The 15,000-nt window shown below is 55.9% G+C and overlaps 3 protein-coding genes across 3 annotated transcripts in view; 2 read left to right on the forward strand and 1 right to left on the reverse strand.

The window, feature by feature from the left end:
- PTSG_12883 (uncharacterized protein) overlaps window positions 1–6,150 on the reverse strand; it is a gene marked incomplete at its 3' end in the record, with an annotated part of 15,526 nt that extends 9,376 nt beyond the window's left edge. The window contains exons 1-15 of the mRNA XM_004989644.1: window positions 5,897–6,150; window positions 5,027–5,281; window positions 4,543–4,777; window positions 4,161–4,309; window positions 3,867–3,985; window positions 3,425–3,578; window positions 2,879–3,179; window positions 2,492–2,569; window positions 2,106–2,202; window positions 1,800–1,887; window positions 1,472–1,556; window positions 1,223–1,267; window positions 863–999; window positions 400–607; window positions 1–251 (exon numbers count right to left, since the gene is read on the reverse strand). The exon at window positions 1–251 is cut by the window's left edge and continues 262 nt beyond it. Coding sequence (XP_004989701.1) covers window positions 1–251; window positions 400–607; window positions 863–999; window positions 1,223–1,267; window positions 1,472–1,556; window positions 1,800–1,887; window positions 2,106–2,202; window positions 2,492–2,569; window positions 2,879–3,179; window positions 3,425–3,578; window positions 3,867–3,985; window positions 4,161–4,309; window positions 4,543–4,777; window positions 5,027–5,151 — 2,072 coding nt within the window. The 5' untranslated portion in view covers window positions 5,152–5,281; window positions 5,897–6,150. The remainder of the gene's footprint in view (window positions 252–399; window positions 608–862; window positions 1,000–1,222; window positions 1,268–1,471; window positions 1,557–1,799; window positions 1,888–2,105; window positions 2,203–2,491; window positions 2,570–2,878; window positions 3,180–3,424; window positions 3,579–3,866; window positions 3,986–4,160; window positions 4,310–4,542; window positions 4,778–5,026; window positions 5,282–5,896) is intronic.
- Window positions 6,151–6,257: 107 nt separating this feature from the next.
- PTSG_12884 (uncharacterized protein) lies at window positions 6,258–8,239 on the forward strand. The gene is made up of 3 exons (XM_004989645.1): window positions 6,258–6,931; window positions 7,158–7,255; window positions 7,465–8,239. Exons 1-3 carry the CDS (start codon window positions 6,373–6,375, stop codon window positions 8,065–8,067), a joined length of 1,260 nt encoding a protein of 419 aa, XP_004989702.1. The 5' UTR covers window positions 6,258–6,372; the 3' UTR covers window positions 8,068–8,239.
- Window positions 8,231–15,000, forward strand: part of PTSG_12885 (uncharacterized protein) — an 8,467-nt gene continuing 1,697 nt past the window's right edge. Inside the window, exons 1-22 of the mRNA XM_004989646.1 lie at window positions 8,231–8,394; window positions 8,654–8,742; window positions 8,921–9,019; window positions 9,200–9,288; window positions 9,515–9,592; window positions 9,803–9,868; window positions 10,096–10,182; window positions 10,410–10,515; window positions 10,753–10,885; window positions 11,158–11,229; window positions 11,366–11,441; window positions 11,645–11,776; window positions 11,977–12,136; window positions 12,290–12,316; window positions 12,505–12,603; window positions 12,821–12,920; window positions 13,162–13,235; window positions 13,477–13,532; window positions 13,731–13,806; window positions 14,045–14,091; window positions 14,328–14,414; window positions 14,746–14,979. Of these exons, the coding sequence (XP_004989703.1) occupies window positions 8,285–8,394; window positions 8,654–8,742; window positions 8,921–9,019; window positions 9,200–9,288; window positions 9,515–9,592; window positions 9,803–9,868; window positions 10,096–10,182; window positions 10,410–10,515; window positions 10,753–10,885; window positions 11,158–11,229; window positions 11,366–11,441; window positions 11,645–11,776; window positions 11,977–12,136; window positions 12,290–12,316; window positions 12,505–12,603; window positions 12,821–12,920; window positions 13,162–13,235; window positions 13,477–13,532; window positions 13,731–13,806; window positions 14,045–14,091; window positions 14,328–14,414; window positions 14,746–14,979 (2,097 nt within the window). The 5' untranslated portion in view covers window positions 8,231–8,284. The remainder of the gene's footprint in view (window positions 8,395–8,653; window positions 8,743–8,920; window positions 9,020–9,199; window positions 9,289–9,514; window positions 9,593–9,802; window positions 9,869–10,095; window positions 10,183–10,409; window positions 10,516–10,752; window positions 10,886–11,157; window positions 11,230–11,365; window positions 11,442–11,644; window positions 11,777–11,976; window positions 12,137–12,289; window positions 12,317–12,504; window positions 12,604–12,820; window positions 12,921–13,161; window positions 13,236–13,476; window positions 13,533–13,730; window positions 13,807–14,044; window positions 14,092–14,327; window positions 14,415–14,745; window positions 14,980–15,000) is intronic.

Here is a 15,000-nt window from a genome sequence, read left to right on the forward strand (position 1 = left end):
CTGCTGCTGCCACTGCCTGTGGGGGTCCCTGCCGTGGCGTTGCTGTTGTTCTTCGCTGTCGACGCGCCCTGGCGTTCGTCCACGGCAAAGTCCAGCGACGCGTGTGTTGTCGGCGTCACGCAGGCGTTTGGCGTGGAGCGAACAAGCGTCACCAGCATGGTGGAGATTTCTCGCAGCCGCCGCACAACGTCGCGTTCAACCGCATTGGCCCCAAAGTGCTTGTCGTACAGCGCCTTGGCCTTTGTCAGCGCCTGTCCAAGTGTGTTGGTTCGGGAGGGAGGAAGAGAAGTGATAAGATATGGAACGTTAGAAGGCGTGTGAAGCAAAAAAAATTAAACAACAATAACAACTTAAACAACTTAAACACAATGCCACAAACACACCATCGCGCGCACTCACCTCGCGCAGCTTCTTGGCCTGGCCGCCGTGCACATGGACGGTTGCGAGAAGGTGTGCCGGCGCCGCCTTTGCGTTTGTCTCCCGCAGGTACTGCTGCCAGTCAAATCGCTTCGAGTATCCACGCGGGATCTGCAGCGTGTGGGAGTTGTGCTCGCACCAGCCGACGGGGCGCAGGTCTGTTGACGTCGGGTCTGCCCAATAGTCGTACCTGATGCGGTTTTGGGAGGGGTGGTAAGGGACGGGTAAAGGGAAGAGGAGGGTGGTAAAGGGAAGAGGGGCAAACGAGAAGGGAGAACAGAGGATGAGGGAAAACTGGGGTTGGTGGAGGAAACGGGCGTTGATGGCGCGGCCAAGTGAACACGGTGAAGCTGCGATCAACATTCACAACTACCCACAAACTACCCACAAACTACCCACAAACTGCCCATAAACAACCACAAACAACCAACCACCACACAATCACCTGTCGGTCCACCCGTCAAAGCGGATGTGGAGGCAGTCTGGCCGGCTGTTGTCAATTTCAAGGATGGTGGCCACGCACACGAGGCCAGGGTTCTTGCGGTCCACAGCCTCAAGCTTCATGCCAGGCTCAATTGTCTCCTGCGCAGTGGCGGTGGTTGTGGTGGTTGTGGTGGTTGTGGTGGTTGAGGTGGTTGCGATGGTTGTGGTGGTGTGAGGAGGGGGCAGGAGAGGGCATGGAGGTCGTCAAAGGCATACGAGCGTGTTGAAGTAATTATGGGCAATGATTGTGAGGCAGGTGGAGCCAGGCACAATCCACGTCAGCTTGCACATCGCATGCTTGTACGATTGGTTTTGCACAGACCTCTGATTCCTGGGGCTTTGTCTCCTTTGCAAGAGCTTCCGCGCGCTGTATCGCGCACATGTGATCAAGACAAGCAAAAGCCACGGTGAGATGGGGGGCGGGCAGGATGGTTGCAGCAAGCGACACGCGCGCAAATACGCTTCCAATGCTCACACACGGACACGCATAAAGAGCGCAGAACACACACACACACACACACGCATGCGTCAAACGCGCATGACACGAGCAAGGAACGTCTGCTTTGCTCACCTCTGCCAGCGTTGCCAGGCGGGCGACGAGGCCGAGGCGGAGAATGTCATTTCGAGCAGATGGGACGTTCTTCTCAACAAGATGCCTGCAGGCAAAACGTAGTGGGAACGTGGAGCAGTGGCAGTGGGGAACAACGCACAGAGTGAGTCACAGCGAACGTGAAATCACATTGTTGGTTGATACACACACACATGGAAGAACATACAAACAAAACAAAACAAAAAATTAAGTGAAAAAAAGAACACACACACACACATGCACGTGTCAGAGCAGCCACACTTAACAAAACAAAGTAAATAAACAAACAGGCGCAACAAGGGTGTCTGACTTGACGATGGTGACGGCTGCGAGCATGGCCTGGCCGTCGTCGCTCTCGAGAATCTCCGGCAGCGGATCAAGAATCATCTCCAGCGAAACTGCACGCATGGGCACAGAGGGGCAGGTGGCATGATGACGATGACGATGATGGTGGTGGTGGTGGTGGTGGTGATGGCCGGTGAGGAAAGAGGGAGAGGAGAGTGTCACCACGAAAACGAGAGTGTGTGAGAGAAGAAAAGGCAAACACACACACACAAGCATGCACAGACACACGCGTACAAGTACACAAGCACACGCAATTCAGAGCGCAACGCACAGTTGTGTCCGTATTGGATGAAGTTTGAGAGGTCCTCCTGTGAGAGATGGGCAGTGAAGCGCGCAATCACACGCAGCAACATGCCCTGTGTCTGAATCTGAACACACAAAACACACACACAGCACACACACAAAACACACACATACATACATACACACGTGTGACAAGAAGCGGTGAAACGTCAGTGAAACATTGAATGGTGGGAGGATGCTGCGCGTTGCGTGGAATGATGGGAGAGACAAGATGAAATGAACAGGCTCGACTGGAAACGGCGCGCGCAGGAAAACACCTGCAATCACACGCACCAACAGATCAAACGAACAAACACACACACACACACATACAAATACAGCATGCGACAAAGCACGCGTCACCACAAAACTGACGGATGAGAGGTTTGTGAGGGCGGTGGCGAGCGGCGGCACAACTTGCTCTGCGCACATCATGCTCAGGTCCAACAGCGGCTGGCGACACATGGATGGACACATGGATGGACACATGGATGGACACGTAGCCACAGTACAATCGCAGCAACGTGAGGTTGATGACAATCGTAGCATGTGTTTGTGACGGATCGAGAGTCGAGCGCTAACACACACACGAAACACGGCACAACACAAGACGTGGAATGTGTATGACCATCTGCCACTCCTGCCACAACCACAACACACCACCAACAACCACAACACGAGTACACATGCATTCCGTGCCAGCACCAACTCCCTTCTGCACACAACAGCACAGCGCATCGCGCGTGGGGGGAGGCGTCTCACGTTTGGCGCGTCGGATGTGCGCGCTGCCTCATCCTTGATGTCGGGGGTCCCGTCGCCCATGATCGAGTGCGTTCCCATCACCGCCGCGCGTGTTGGCGAGCTTGCATCACTCTCCGCAGCATCGGCATCACCATCGCCGCCGTCGTCTTCTTCTTCGCCCTCGTCCTCCTCGTCCTCAGCCTCCTCCATGTGTTGCTCTGGACTGGACAGAATGTCCGCACACGCCTGGTGCTCGCCGGCCTGCGCCAACTCCAGCGCCGTCCGCCCGTCCTCATCGTGGCGCGACGTGTCTGCGCCGTACCTGGAGCGTATACAAGATTGGTGGTGATGGTGGTGGTGGTGGTGACGATGGTAAGACTTGATTGGTTGGTTTCGATTTCGTGCTGCCGTCGTGAAAACCACAATCAACCAGACTGCTCAAAGCACGAACACACCACACGCACACACCACGTTCACAAGCGCACGCGAAGGCACACAAAACACAACCTATGGACCAAGCACCCGTTCACACACGCCCCTTCCCCTTCACACACAATCCACACACACCAGAGTGCGTTGAGGGTGTTGAGGGCGATGCGGGCAATTTCGAGCTCGGCGTCGGATGCGGTGGAGGCGGTGCTGCAGATGAGACGCAGCAGCGACCGCACTGTGCCCTCCGTCGCCAGCGCGCCAAGGTCGCCCTTTTGGCGGGAAAGTTTGTCTGTGGAATGAATGACACATCGTGGGCGGGGTTGGCAGAGACGTGAAAAGGGAGGTGAGTTGAGGGGATGGCGGGGTCGAGAGCGTGTGTGTGTGTGTGTGTGTGTGTGTGTGTGTGTGTGTGTGTGTGTGTGTGTGTGTGTGTGTGTGTGTGTGTGTGTGTGCTGAAACACATGGAAAGCTTGGCAGGCATGGCACATTCGTGCTTACAATTCTGCTGCGTACCACGTACACATGCGCAAATATCACGCACGCGCGCACACACACACACGCACGCACGCCAACGCACCTGTGAGTGTGCCGTAGCACTGGAGGGCGGTGTTCCTGAGGTCTGGCTGCTCGCTGTCGAGCAGCGTGTTGAGGTGCTCAATCACCTGCGGCAGATAGTCGTCCTTCTCATCAATGCGGCTGCCGTGGTCGAGGGGGAGATGTGTTGGTTGGTTGGTGTTGTTTGACGTGAAGGTGGGAATGAAAGACGGTCAGGGAGGGGCGAGGAGTTATTGCGAATGAAGCGGTGACAAACCGACACGCACACACGCACACACGCACACACGCACGCACACACACGCACACACACACACACCTGCAGCATCTGACGACGACGTTCATGGCGGATTTGAGGGCGTCGAGGAAGACAAGGGACTGGCCCTCAACCACAAAGTGGAGACAGCTGCGCAGGGCACCGGCCCGGTAGAGCGCCGCCGTGTCGCGGTTACTGATCATCTCGAGCACCTGATGGGGGGGGGCCGTGTGTGTGTGTGTGTGTGTGTGTGTGTGTGTGTGTGTGTGTGTGTGTGTGTGTGTGTGTGTGTGTGTGTGTGTGTGTGTGTGGTGTTGTTATTGTTGCAATGCGGAACAGATGCGGAGTCCATCCACAACAATAAGGAACATCTTAAACCACCAACAATCATACAAACGCGAAACAATAAAAACACCAACTGTGTCCTAACGCCATACACACACACCTTTGTGCTCTGCATGGCCATGTCCTTTGTGATTGCGTCGGTGAGGTCTGCAGCCTCGAGGTGGCGGCAGATGGCGGAGATGGCGCCATCGCACGAGGTGATGCGGCCCACGCAGTCCATCGAGATGTCCAGGAAAAACGAGAGAGCGCGCAGCGTGGCCTCAAGCACAGTTGGCGTCGCCGTGTCGCTGACAAGAATCTTGCACAGCGCCGGCACAAACGACGATGGCGGGAACCTGGATGTGTATGTATGTGTGTGTGTGTGTGTGTGTGTGTGTGTGTGTACGTATGTGTGTGCGCGTGCATGTATGCGTGTGTGTGTCAACGAGGAGATGGAACGGATGGCCCCATGTACATTCAAATACGAGGGTGCATCGAAGCACAACCCAAGTCCTTCAGTCGCGAATACACCTACACGCACACGCACACACGCACACACACACACACACACACGCACCTACACGCACACGCACACACACACGTACTGGCGGAAGACGCGGTCGACGTTGTCTGAGAGGAGGAGGAGCATGCAGAGCTGCTCCAGCGCAGTCATCTGCGCATCTCCGGGCACGCTGAGAAAGTCCAGCAGCGCGTCGGGGTCCACGTCCATCTTGAACGGGCCGTGCGATAGGCAAACAGGTCACAGGCCCAAGATGCTCGGAACAACCGCAGTCGCGGATACAAATGCGTGTGTTCACGACGCGAGGTGCAAGCGGGGTGGATGGCGTCAACGATGTCTGCTGGTGGTGAGTGTTGTTGTTGTTGTTGTTGTTGTTGTTGTTGTTGTTGTTGTTGTTGTTGTTTGCCAAACGATGGGATGGGACGAAATGGAATGAGAACGGGATTGGGGACGAAGGAGGCATGAAACGTGTGTGCCGTTGCTTGTTGGGAACAGGAGGGTGTTGTTCTTTGGGGACGCCGACAGAGGCGGGGGGGGGGTTGCTTGTGGATGGATGTGGTGTGACATGAACAAAACACCACAAGAAGAAAAGCAGGCAGAAGACCAAGAACAAGAAAAGATATCGCAGATAAAAGCAACAAACAAGCAGGATGGTGGTGGTGGTGGTGCCTTGGTGTGGATGGGTGATGTGCAAGATGGTTAACACTTTGCGTGTGTGTGTGTGTGTGTGTGTGTGTGTGTGTGTGTGTGTGTGTGTGTGTGTGTGTGTGTGTGTGTGTGTGTGTGTGTGTGTGTATGTGTGTGGTGGGTAGCAACAGCGAGGAAGCGACACAGCACAGCAGCACAAGGTGCGTGTGTGATGTGATCACCACATGAGTGTGTGTGTGTCTCTCTCTCTCTTTCCCCTTCACTGCACTCCTTTCTCTCCTCCACGCGGTCCCTCCAACCAACCAACCTCACTTGCTTCTTGTTGGCGTGCTTGGTTTGGTGGGGAGTGGGGTTCGAACAGCTGCGGGTGCGAGCGATAGAGGTGCGAGATGGAGGTGCGATGACACACACACACGCACACAAACAACGAAGGTGGTTGCTTTTCTCTCTTCTTCTTCTTCTTGCAGCAAGAACAAGGAAAAACGACGACATCGAACAAAAGCAGCAAGAAGAAGAGGCAAAAACAAAACAAACAAGACTGATCGACAGCAGCGGTCCTGCTTCAAACGAGTTGTACAAATTGAGTCATTCGTTCGATTTTAGGCTTTGCACCAAAATGGGTAAATTGTGCATTTATACAAGCCACACACAGTCACACCGTCGCGGAGTGCCAGGCAGTCGCATCCACATCAACCACATCCACCACATCAACCACATCCACTCGCATCAACCCATACCACTCACAATCCCATCCATCATCCACCCACCAGCACCACCAGTGCGATGGAGGTGAACAAGCTGGAGGATGGGTCGCTGGCGCGGGCGTTGAGCTGGGACGAGCTGAGGACGTTGATTGAGGAACAGCGGGTGGAGGTGCTGGGCAGATCGACGCCGGAGCTGGCGCGGTACCGCGCTTGGCGAAAGGCGCTGACAAAGTGCTACAAGTCACCCACAGACCACCTGGCAAACGTGGTGTTTGGATACCCCGTGCACGCGGACGCGGAGACGGGGCTGTTTGAGGTGGTGGTGCCGGACCCCGCCAAGCGCAGGCGGCGGTACATCTTGCGTGACAACGACTTTCCATACAACGTGGAGGACGGCATCCGCCACTCCGTGCTATGGGCAGAGAGCGGGGACCTCACCGACGCCATCATCCAAGAGCAGCTGGCCACGCTGCTGCTTGGCTGCCCATACCTCTACTTTATCAATCCGCCGGCCTTGCAGTCTGTTCCACGCTTCAAGCACTGCCACGTCTTCTGGAAGGAGCGCACACAGCACAATCCGCTTGTGCTGGAGGTGTGCGTGGACTCGGTTGCTTCCGCTGCTCAAGCACAACAAGGAGGTGTGTCATGTAATTCTGTGTGTTGTGTGTGTGTGGCTATGTGGGTGGGTGGGGGTGTGTACAATGTAACAGTGTGTGTGTGTGTGTGTGTGTGTGTGTGTGTGTGTGTGTGTGTGTGTAGCCTGGTCGTTTCGCTGAGAGGTTTCATCATCGCTCACCACCCTCAAACCCAACATTACCTCACACACACACACAAACTCGCGCGCGTGCGTTCCGACACATTCAGGGGCAGATCGGTTGGAGCTGTGCTGTGCGCTATCAGAGGGCGGCTTGACACCAACAGTGGGCCTGGCCAAAGCCGTGGTCTGCGCCGTCTCCATTCCCGTACGTGTGAACGCATGTGTGTGTTTGTGAATGTGTGTGGGTGGGGGTGTGCAATCGACGGTGGAGTGTACGCGAGGCATGCGATGGGGGTTGAGAGAAAAGACCATCATGCTACATGCGCTCGCACTCACAGGCACGTGCACGCTCACGCACACTCTTACACTCTTACACATACACACACGCAATTACACACACACGCGCATGTCAAGGTGTTTGCGCTGGTTCGGCCAAGGGCGGGCGATTTTCTGTTCAGCGAGGCCGAAGTGCAAATCATGGTGGACGACATTGAGGCGCTACGCGCGTGTGGGATTCAAGGGTTTGTGATTGGCGCGCTGAACGCAGACGGTGACGTGGACACGGCAGCGATGAAGAAGCTGCTGGCCGCGTGCGGACCGCTGCCCGTCACCTTCCACCGCGCGTTTGACATGGTGCGGGACATGCGGGCTGCGCTGGCGACGCTTGGCACGGCCTTTGGCGCGAATCGCGTGCAGCGCGTGCTGACGAGTGGCGGGCGGGCGACGGCACTGGAAGGTGCGCCCGTGATCTGCAGCCTGGCTGCCACGGCCCGCGAGCACGGCATCACGCTCATGGCTGGCGGCGGCGTCTCCGAACACAACGCGCAGCGGATAGCAAGCGAGGCCGGCGTGGTGGAGGTGCACTGCAGCGCGCGTGCCAGCGTGGACAGCGCTATGGGCTTTCGCAACACTGCCGTGCACATGGGTGCTGGTCTCTTCCCGCCAGAGTTTTCCCATAAACGCGCTTCTGCCCCGCGCGTGCAAGCCATCAAGCACGCCCTCTCTGCCGCTGAGTGACGTGGGGAATGGTTGGAGATTGAGGGAACGATTGGAGGGAATGCGAGAGGGAAGCAGGGATGCATGGTGATAGTGATGGATGGTGATGGATGGTGGTGATGGATGGTGATGGATGGTGATCCTTGCGGCTGTGGGTGCACCTGGTTAATCGACATCATAAACAGTAGTCCACGTCCAACGAACAAACAAAAACAAGCAAAGGCAACAAGAAGCGACGATGAGCAGCACGACGACCGACTCGTTCTCGGAAGGGTTGCTGAACGAGGACCAGGAGACGCTCAGCTATGTGCCGAGCTGTGACCTGGCGCAAACAGTGTCCCTCACCATGTACGTGGCAACAAGGGGGCTCAGCGTGGTGCTGTTGCTCGAGTGTAGACGAATCTCTTTTGACAATGCATTGGGCTCTTGTCATGATGACGGGGGTGTTTTGTTCACGTTCAATCTACACGAGTTTGTGCTGTCTTGTGTCCACCAAAGACTTGGATGGACCTTGTATATTGCTTGCTGACGTCAGCCACACCATCTCACGCACGCACCTGAAAACGCTGTGCGTGCTCGCCACTTTCCGCATGCGACCCACACTCAGACACAGCTTGCAGGGCGGCCAGAACGACAATGAGCCCATGATGGACGATGAGTACCTCTTCTACGCACTGCAGCGAAGCGGCATTCCAGGTGTGTGTGTGTGTGTGTGTGTGTGTGTGTGTGTGTGTGTGTGTGTGTGTGTGTTGGTAGTACAACTGCCGGCTTTCCCGGGTGGGCGATGCAACGCTGCACATGCGTGCCCGAGTTCTCACCAATCATGACGCTGATATGCGTCCGATGTTTGTCTGCTTTCAATGGCATTGCGCAGAGGTGTCCGTGGAGTGCATGCTGACATCCGGCAGCCACACGCTCGGCTTTCCACGCGAGACTTCGTACTGCCCTTCATCTTCGCACCCGACATGGACCGGTTCGTTGTGCATCTGCATAGCTGGACATGCTAGTGCGTGTGCGAGGATGGCTGGTGGCGGCCATCGGTATGATGTTGCGTGCACACACCTTGCTTCCTCTCTTCCGCTTTGGGCGACACAACAACAAACCATTGTTCCTCTGGCTTGATGGCTTGCGTCATGATATGGTATGTGTGCAGAGGACATTCAGCTGCCGCTCCTGTACAGCGATCTTCCTCGCAACACGTGCTTGGACTTTTCCATCTGGGACACGCGCGGGCCAGCCATGGTGCTTACTTGTTTGCGCCAGCCATTGTGCTTGTTTGTTTGCTCCCAGGTGTCTGTGTTTGTGGTTGTGTATGTATCTGTGCATGTGTGTGTGTGTATGTCTGTGTATGTCTGTGTATGTCTGTGTCTGTGTGTGTGTGTCTGTGTCTGTCGCATGTCGCTTCCATCAGATGAACACACGCAAACGCACTTCTCACCACGCGTCGCTCATGTGGTGTTTTAAACAGCGGAAGAAAGTGGGCACCGCGTCTCTGCCCATCTTTGACGAGTGCGGAACACTGCGCACCGGAAGACAATACGTCGAGGTGTGTGTGGGGGGGGGACGGGTGCGGGAAGGGCTTTCAATTTGTGTCGATGTGTATCAAGTCTGCCACGCGTCTGTGATTTGTGTGCGCGCTCACCGAGCGTCACTGTTGTGGCTGCTCCCTAAACGTCATGCGCCCCCTTCTCGTCATCGTCCGTGCCAACCACTGCACCGCCCGTGCCTCGTCTCTTATGCACTCGTTCCATCGCAGGTCAAGCAGCCCGACACCCCACCAGCCGCCAAGTCTGTCCGCAAAGACGTGCAGAAAGTGCAGCAGGTGAGTTTACATCACGACAACGCTCTGTCCCTGCAGTATCTTGTGATACACTCTGTCCACACGCAAAACACACGTGAATACCTTTGCAACACCTCCCACCGTGCACACGAATATTCAACCATCCTCACATCTGCACGCCTCCTTTGTGTTTGTGTGTCTGTGCCTGTGTCTGTGTCTGTGTCTGTGTGTGTGCCTATGTGTGTGTGTCTATGTGTATACACACACAGCTGATTTCACAGTACAATGCGGGGCGGATGCTGCATGTTGAGTGGCTTGACGAGCTCACAAACAGCCGGCTCGCCAGCGAAATCGAGGTGGGTGGTGCACATGTGTTCCTTTGGTGGTGGAGACGTTGCGTTTTGGCCTCACGCTGATGGTGTGCGCAGTGCAGTGCAGTGCAGTGCACGCACGAATGCGACAAGCGCGCATATGGTCACTTGTTTATTTGTTCTCGCGTCCACACGCCGACATCAATGCATTCATTCCCCCCACCCTCAATACCTCGCCCCCCCCCCCTATGCCATCACTCGCCAACCACCAGGACCTGCTTGCCGCGTCGACGGTGTCATATCTTGTGGTGGACCTACCCCGTTTCCCCTCAGATGTCCTCTTCTGCGAAGACAGACTCGATACTGTCGAGCACATGAGTGAGTGGTGGCAGCAGTTGGCGTTGGTGGTGATCGTGATGTGGTTGTGCTGGTTTTGAATTGTTGCAAGTGGCCTCCGTGAATTAACCTGCACGCTTTTCTTCGAATAGCTGGCACTCACAAAAACCACACACATACACATACACACACACACACACACACACACACACACACACACACACACACACACACACACACACACACACACACAAACCCCCTGTCCCTCCTGCCCACCAGAGATGCTGCGGGAGAACGAGGACCCTGAGATGATGTTCACGGAGAATCTTGTCGAGGTGAAGCACCACCAGCAGATGCGCAGCCGCCGTCGCGGTTTCCTCGACCGCGATCTCAAGCCAACGCCCTCCACCCGGTCTGATGTTGGTGGTGGTGGTGGTGGTGGTGGTGGTGGTGGTGGTTGGGGGGGGGACGGACTCATGCTAACTGGTTTGGACTGGTGTGGGTGCTGTTGGAGTGACTTGAAATGGTCTGTGGTGATTGAGTTGCGAGTGGGTTGCTTGACTTGCTGATTGGCTTTGTGTGCGCGCAAGCGCGTTGGGGGTTGATGTTTGAAGCAAAGCCGTCTGTCTCACGCTTCGCGTCCTCTCCGCCTCACATCTGCGCACGTGTGTTTGCGGCCGCCAGGGACAAGCTTGCCGAAATCATTCGCAAATCTGTGACGGAACCGCTTGTGCTGGAGGAGAAGGATCTGCTCTGGTGCGCATCGACATGCAGCTGCTTGCGCTCTTGTGCTTGTGCTCGCGCGATTGTGGAAGTAATTCGCAGGGCTGTGACATGTGTTTGGATGTGTGTGTGTGTGTGTGTGTGTGTGTGTGTGTGTGTGTGTGTGCAGGCGGTACCGCTTCTATCTCTCCCGAAATGCGCACGCGCTTCCAAAAGTTCTTCGCGCCGTCGACTGGTCCTCCCCAGTATGTTTGCACCGCTCTTACTGTCGTGCTGGCATGGGTGCAAGCGTGTGCCAATCTGGCCGTCTGTCCGTCCATCTTCCGCAGTTGTGGCACCGCCCTTACCTTCTTTTTTTTTTCCTATCCCCACCCATCACGCACACGCGCACGCACACACACACACACACCAACTCCACCTCCACCTCGACCTCCTTGCATGACCACAGGCCGAGGCGAAGCAGGCGCAGGAGACGCTCGAGGCGTGGGAGCCGATTGACACGCACACGGCGCTCGGGCTGCTCGGGAAGGACTTTGAGCACCCTGTGGTCCGCAGTTACGCCGTCAAGCGGCTGGCTGAGGTGATGTTGCTTGCATGCATGCATGAAGGGAGGGAGGTTTGGGTACCGAGTTGAGATGAACAAATTGCCATGTTGGGCGCGCTGCTGTTGTCGCGTTTCGACCATTCCGCGTTTCATGAGTATTCACACAACACGCATACTTCCACACGCACACACACACACACCTCCCTTCCCTCCTTGCTTCCTGTGGGTGTGGGCAGGCGGACGATGAGGAGCTGTCGCTGTATCTGCTGCAGCTGGTGCAGGCGCTCAAGTACGAGCCGTGGTCCCTGTCCCGCTCAGTCGACGGCACAACAACACACGCGCACGACGATGACGACGATGTCGATGATGACGCCCACCGCCAGCCAGTTCACCAGGGTGCGGCGTGGTTGTGTGTTTGATGTGTGTGGTGTGTGTGGGAGGGGTGTGTGTGTGGGGGGGTGTGTATGTGTGTGTGTCGTACTTCTTTGCTAGATTCCATTTTTCCGCTCGCTCACTGGCCGTTCTGACTGCATTTCTGTCGTTCGCCAGCTATGGGCGTTTCGTGGGCACCAGGCCGTAAGTTTCGGTTTCCTGTGATGAGTGATCCTTGCAATGAAACGCCCGTTCCAACATCACACGTACATGCATGATTCCATTCACACGCACGTGCGCGCACATGTGTGGAAGCACGCACACGCACGCACACACACACACACACTCTCTCTCTCTCTCACGCGTCCTCCTCGCTTCGCGTGTATCGCCAGAGATGCAACGGCTTGCTAAGCAACAGTCCGCCCGCGCAAAACCGCAGAACCAGCTCCGCTCGCTCCTCTTCGAACGCGCAAGAGAGAACCCAGAGTTTGGTGCGTACATGTGGTTGTGTGTGTGTGTGTGTGCGTGTGCTCGTGTGTGTGTGTGTGTGCGTGTGCTCGTGTGTGTGTGTGTGTGTGTGTGTGTGTGTGAGATGCACGCACATGAGCTTGGCTCGCGCACCCTGTTCTCTGACTTGCATCTCTTCCTTCCTCTGAAACCCCTTCCCCACTAAACCCTCCGCATCACGCACCTGTCGGCCTTCTGCAGCACAAACACTGTATTGGTATCTGCACGTCGAAGAGCACGATCGCGAGCGCCAGGTCGAACACGCAGACTTCTACGGCCAAATCCGCAAGCAGCTCATGGCGTACGTCATCACTGTTATCGCTGTCGTCGTGGTTGCCGTGTGTGTGGGGGGGGGGTCTGTGTGTCTGTGTGTCTGTGTGTCTGTGTGTCTGTGTGTCTGTGTGTCTATGCGTGTGCTCATGTGAGTATTGACACAGCCAAGGCCCAACCATACGTGCTCGCCACCAACCCTTACACCTCCACGGACCACACCCATGTATGTGTGTGCGTGTCTCTCTCTCTATCTCTCTCTCTCTCGACAGGATGCTAAATGGTGGTGGCCCTCGCCAGCGCGAAATTGAACGCGCCATCAACGCATCCGCACGATTTGTCAAACGTAGGAGATGAGCTGGGTTGCTCTTGTTCTCCTGTGTGTGCGTGTGTGTGTGTGTGTGTGTGTGTGTGTGTGTGTGTGTGTGTGTGTGTGTGTGTGTGTGTGTGTGTGTGTGTGTGCTTTCCTGACCTGATTGGCGTGCCGGCTCGACCAGCTGTCCTCGTAGAGGCGACAAACACGCACCACGCACACACGCTCGTGTGTCCTCACATGCCCATGCACCCCTGGCTATTGGCTGCTGAAGAACTGTGTTCGCTTTCAACAGAGATTGCGGACATGGAAGGCAACCGCCCGCGCAAGGTTCGTGGTGTGTGTGTGTGTGTGTGTGTGTGTGTGTGTGTGTGTGTGTGTGTGTGTGCGTGTGTGTGTGTGTTTGTTTGTTTGTGTGTGTGTTTGTTTGTTTGTGTGTGTGTCTGTAATTTGTCAAAGTACTCAGTCTCTATTCTTCCTCACGAGCGCTGGATCGCCCCATCCACCTCCCCCTATGGCATGCCGCAGGTTGCCAAGCTGCGGGAGATGATTGAGCAGTCACCACAATTCCAGAACATCAACGCTCCACTTCCCATGGACCCTGGTCTGTCTTCCTTGGCCATTTGCCAGCTGCGTTGAGGGAGCCTCATGCTGTATGGTGTGGTGTGATGTCCGTGCGTGTGCATGTGTGTTTGTGTACATGGTCACGCTTTGCCCCATGTGTGTTTGTGTACATGGTCACGCTTTGCCCCGTCTTTGCTTGTCGCTCGCCATCTCATATGCAAGGCCCCTCCTCACCTGCTGTTGCATTGCATGATGTTATTGCACCATGTTTTGTGCAGGCGTGATTGTCAAGTCCATTCGCCATGATGATGCGCACATCTTCAAGGTCCTGACGCAATGTGCTGCTTGCACTTAAGTGCACTCACGTTCACAGACAATGGCGATGGCTGAAAGTTTGTTGTCCCTTTGCGGTACACACAGATGCGGTTCACACCACAGCATAGCACCCGCTGTGCCTTTTTCCTGCTGTACACTTACCCATCACACGCGCACACGCACACGCGCACGCACACGCGCACATGCACACACTGATTGCCACGGTGTGTGTTCAATTGCGTGCAGTCTGCGCTGAAGCCGCTTGGGCTGACGCTGGAGACGAACAAGGGCGAATACGGCATCATCTTCAAGAATGGCGATGATCTACGACAGGTGCGAGAGGAGGGATGTGAGGAGAGGCTGCGGGCAGCGCTGTTGTCTGTGTGGTGCATTTGCTTGGTTTGCTGGTTGAGCGGCTGTCTGTGTACGATGCGTGTGTGCGTGTGTGTGTGTGTGTGTGTGTGTGTGTGTGTGTGTGTGTGTGTGTGTGTGTGTGTGTGTGTGTTTTCTGCTGCACTGTCGTGGTTCTACGGTCACGCATGCTCACCCACGCTCACGTGTGTAATTCGTTCTCCCACACCCTCGTTCGCACATTCATCCACTCCTTCAACTGCACGTCTTTTTCTCCCCCCTTCTCCTCGACTTCACGTGCAACTCTGTGCAGGATCAACTGGTGCTGCAGGTCATTACGCTCATGGACCGGCTGTTGAAGAAGGAGAACCTGGACCTGAAGCTGACACCGTACCGGTGTCTGGCGGTGACACCTGTCTTTGGAATGCTGCAGCGCATTCCATCGGAGGCAATGGCGCGCGTGCTTGCGGAATATGGCGCCAACCCCATCCAGTCCTTCTTCAAGAAGAAATATGCGGACGACGACGCGCCGTATGGCCTCAACAAGGTCTCGGTCGCCTCTGTGTGT

This window comes from Salpingoeca rosetta (assembly GCF_000188695.1).
Source record: "Salpingoeca rosetta unplaced genomic scaffold supercont1.28, whole genome shotgun sequence".
Lineage (NCBI taxonomy): Eukaryota > Choanoflagellata > Craspedida > Salpingoecidae > Salpingoeca > Salpingoeca rosetta.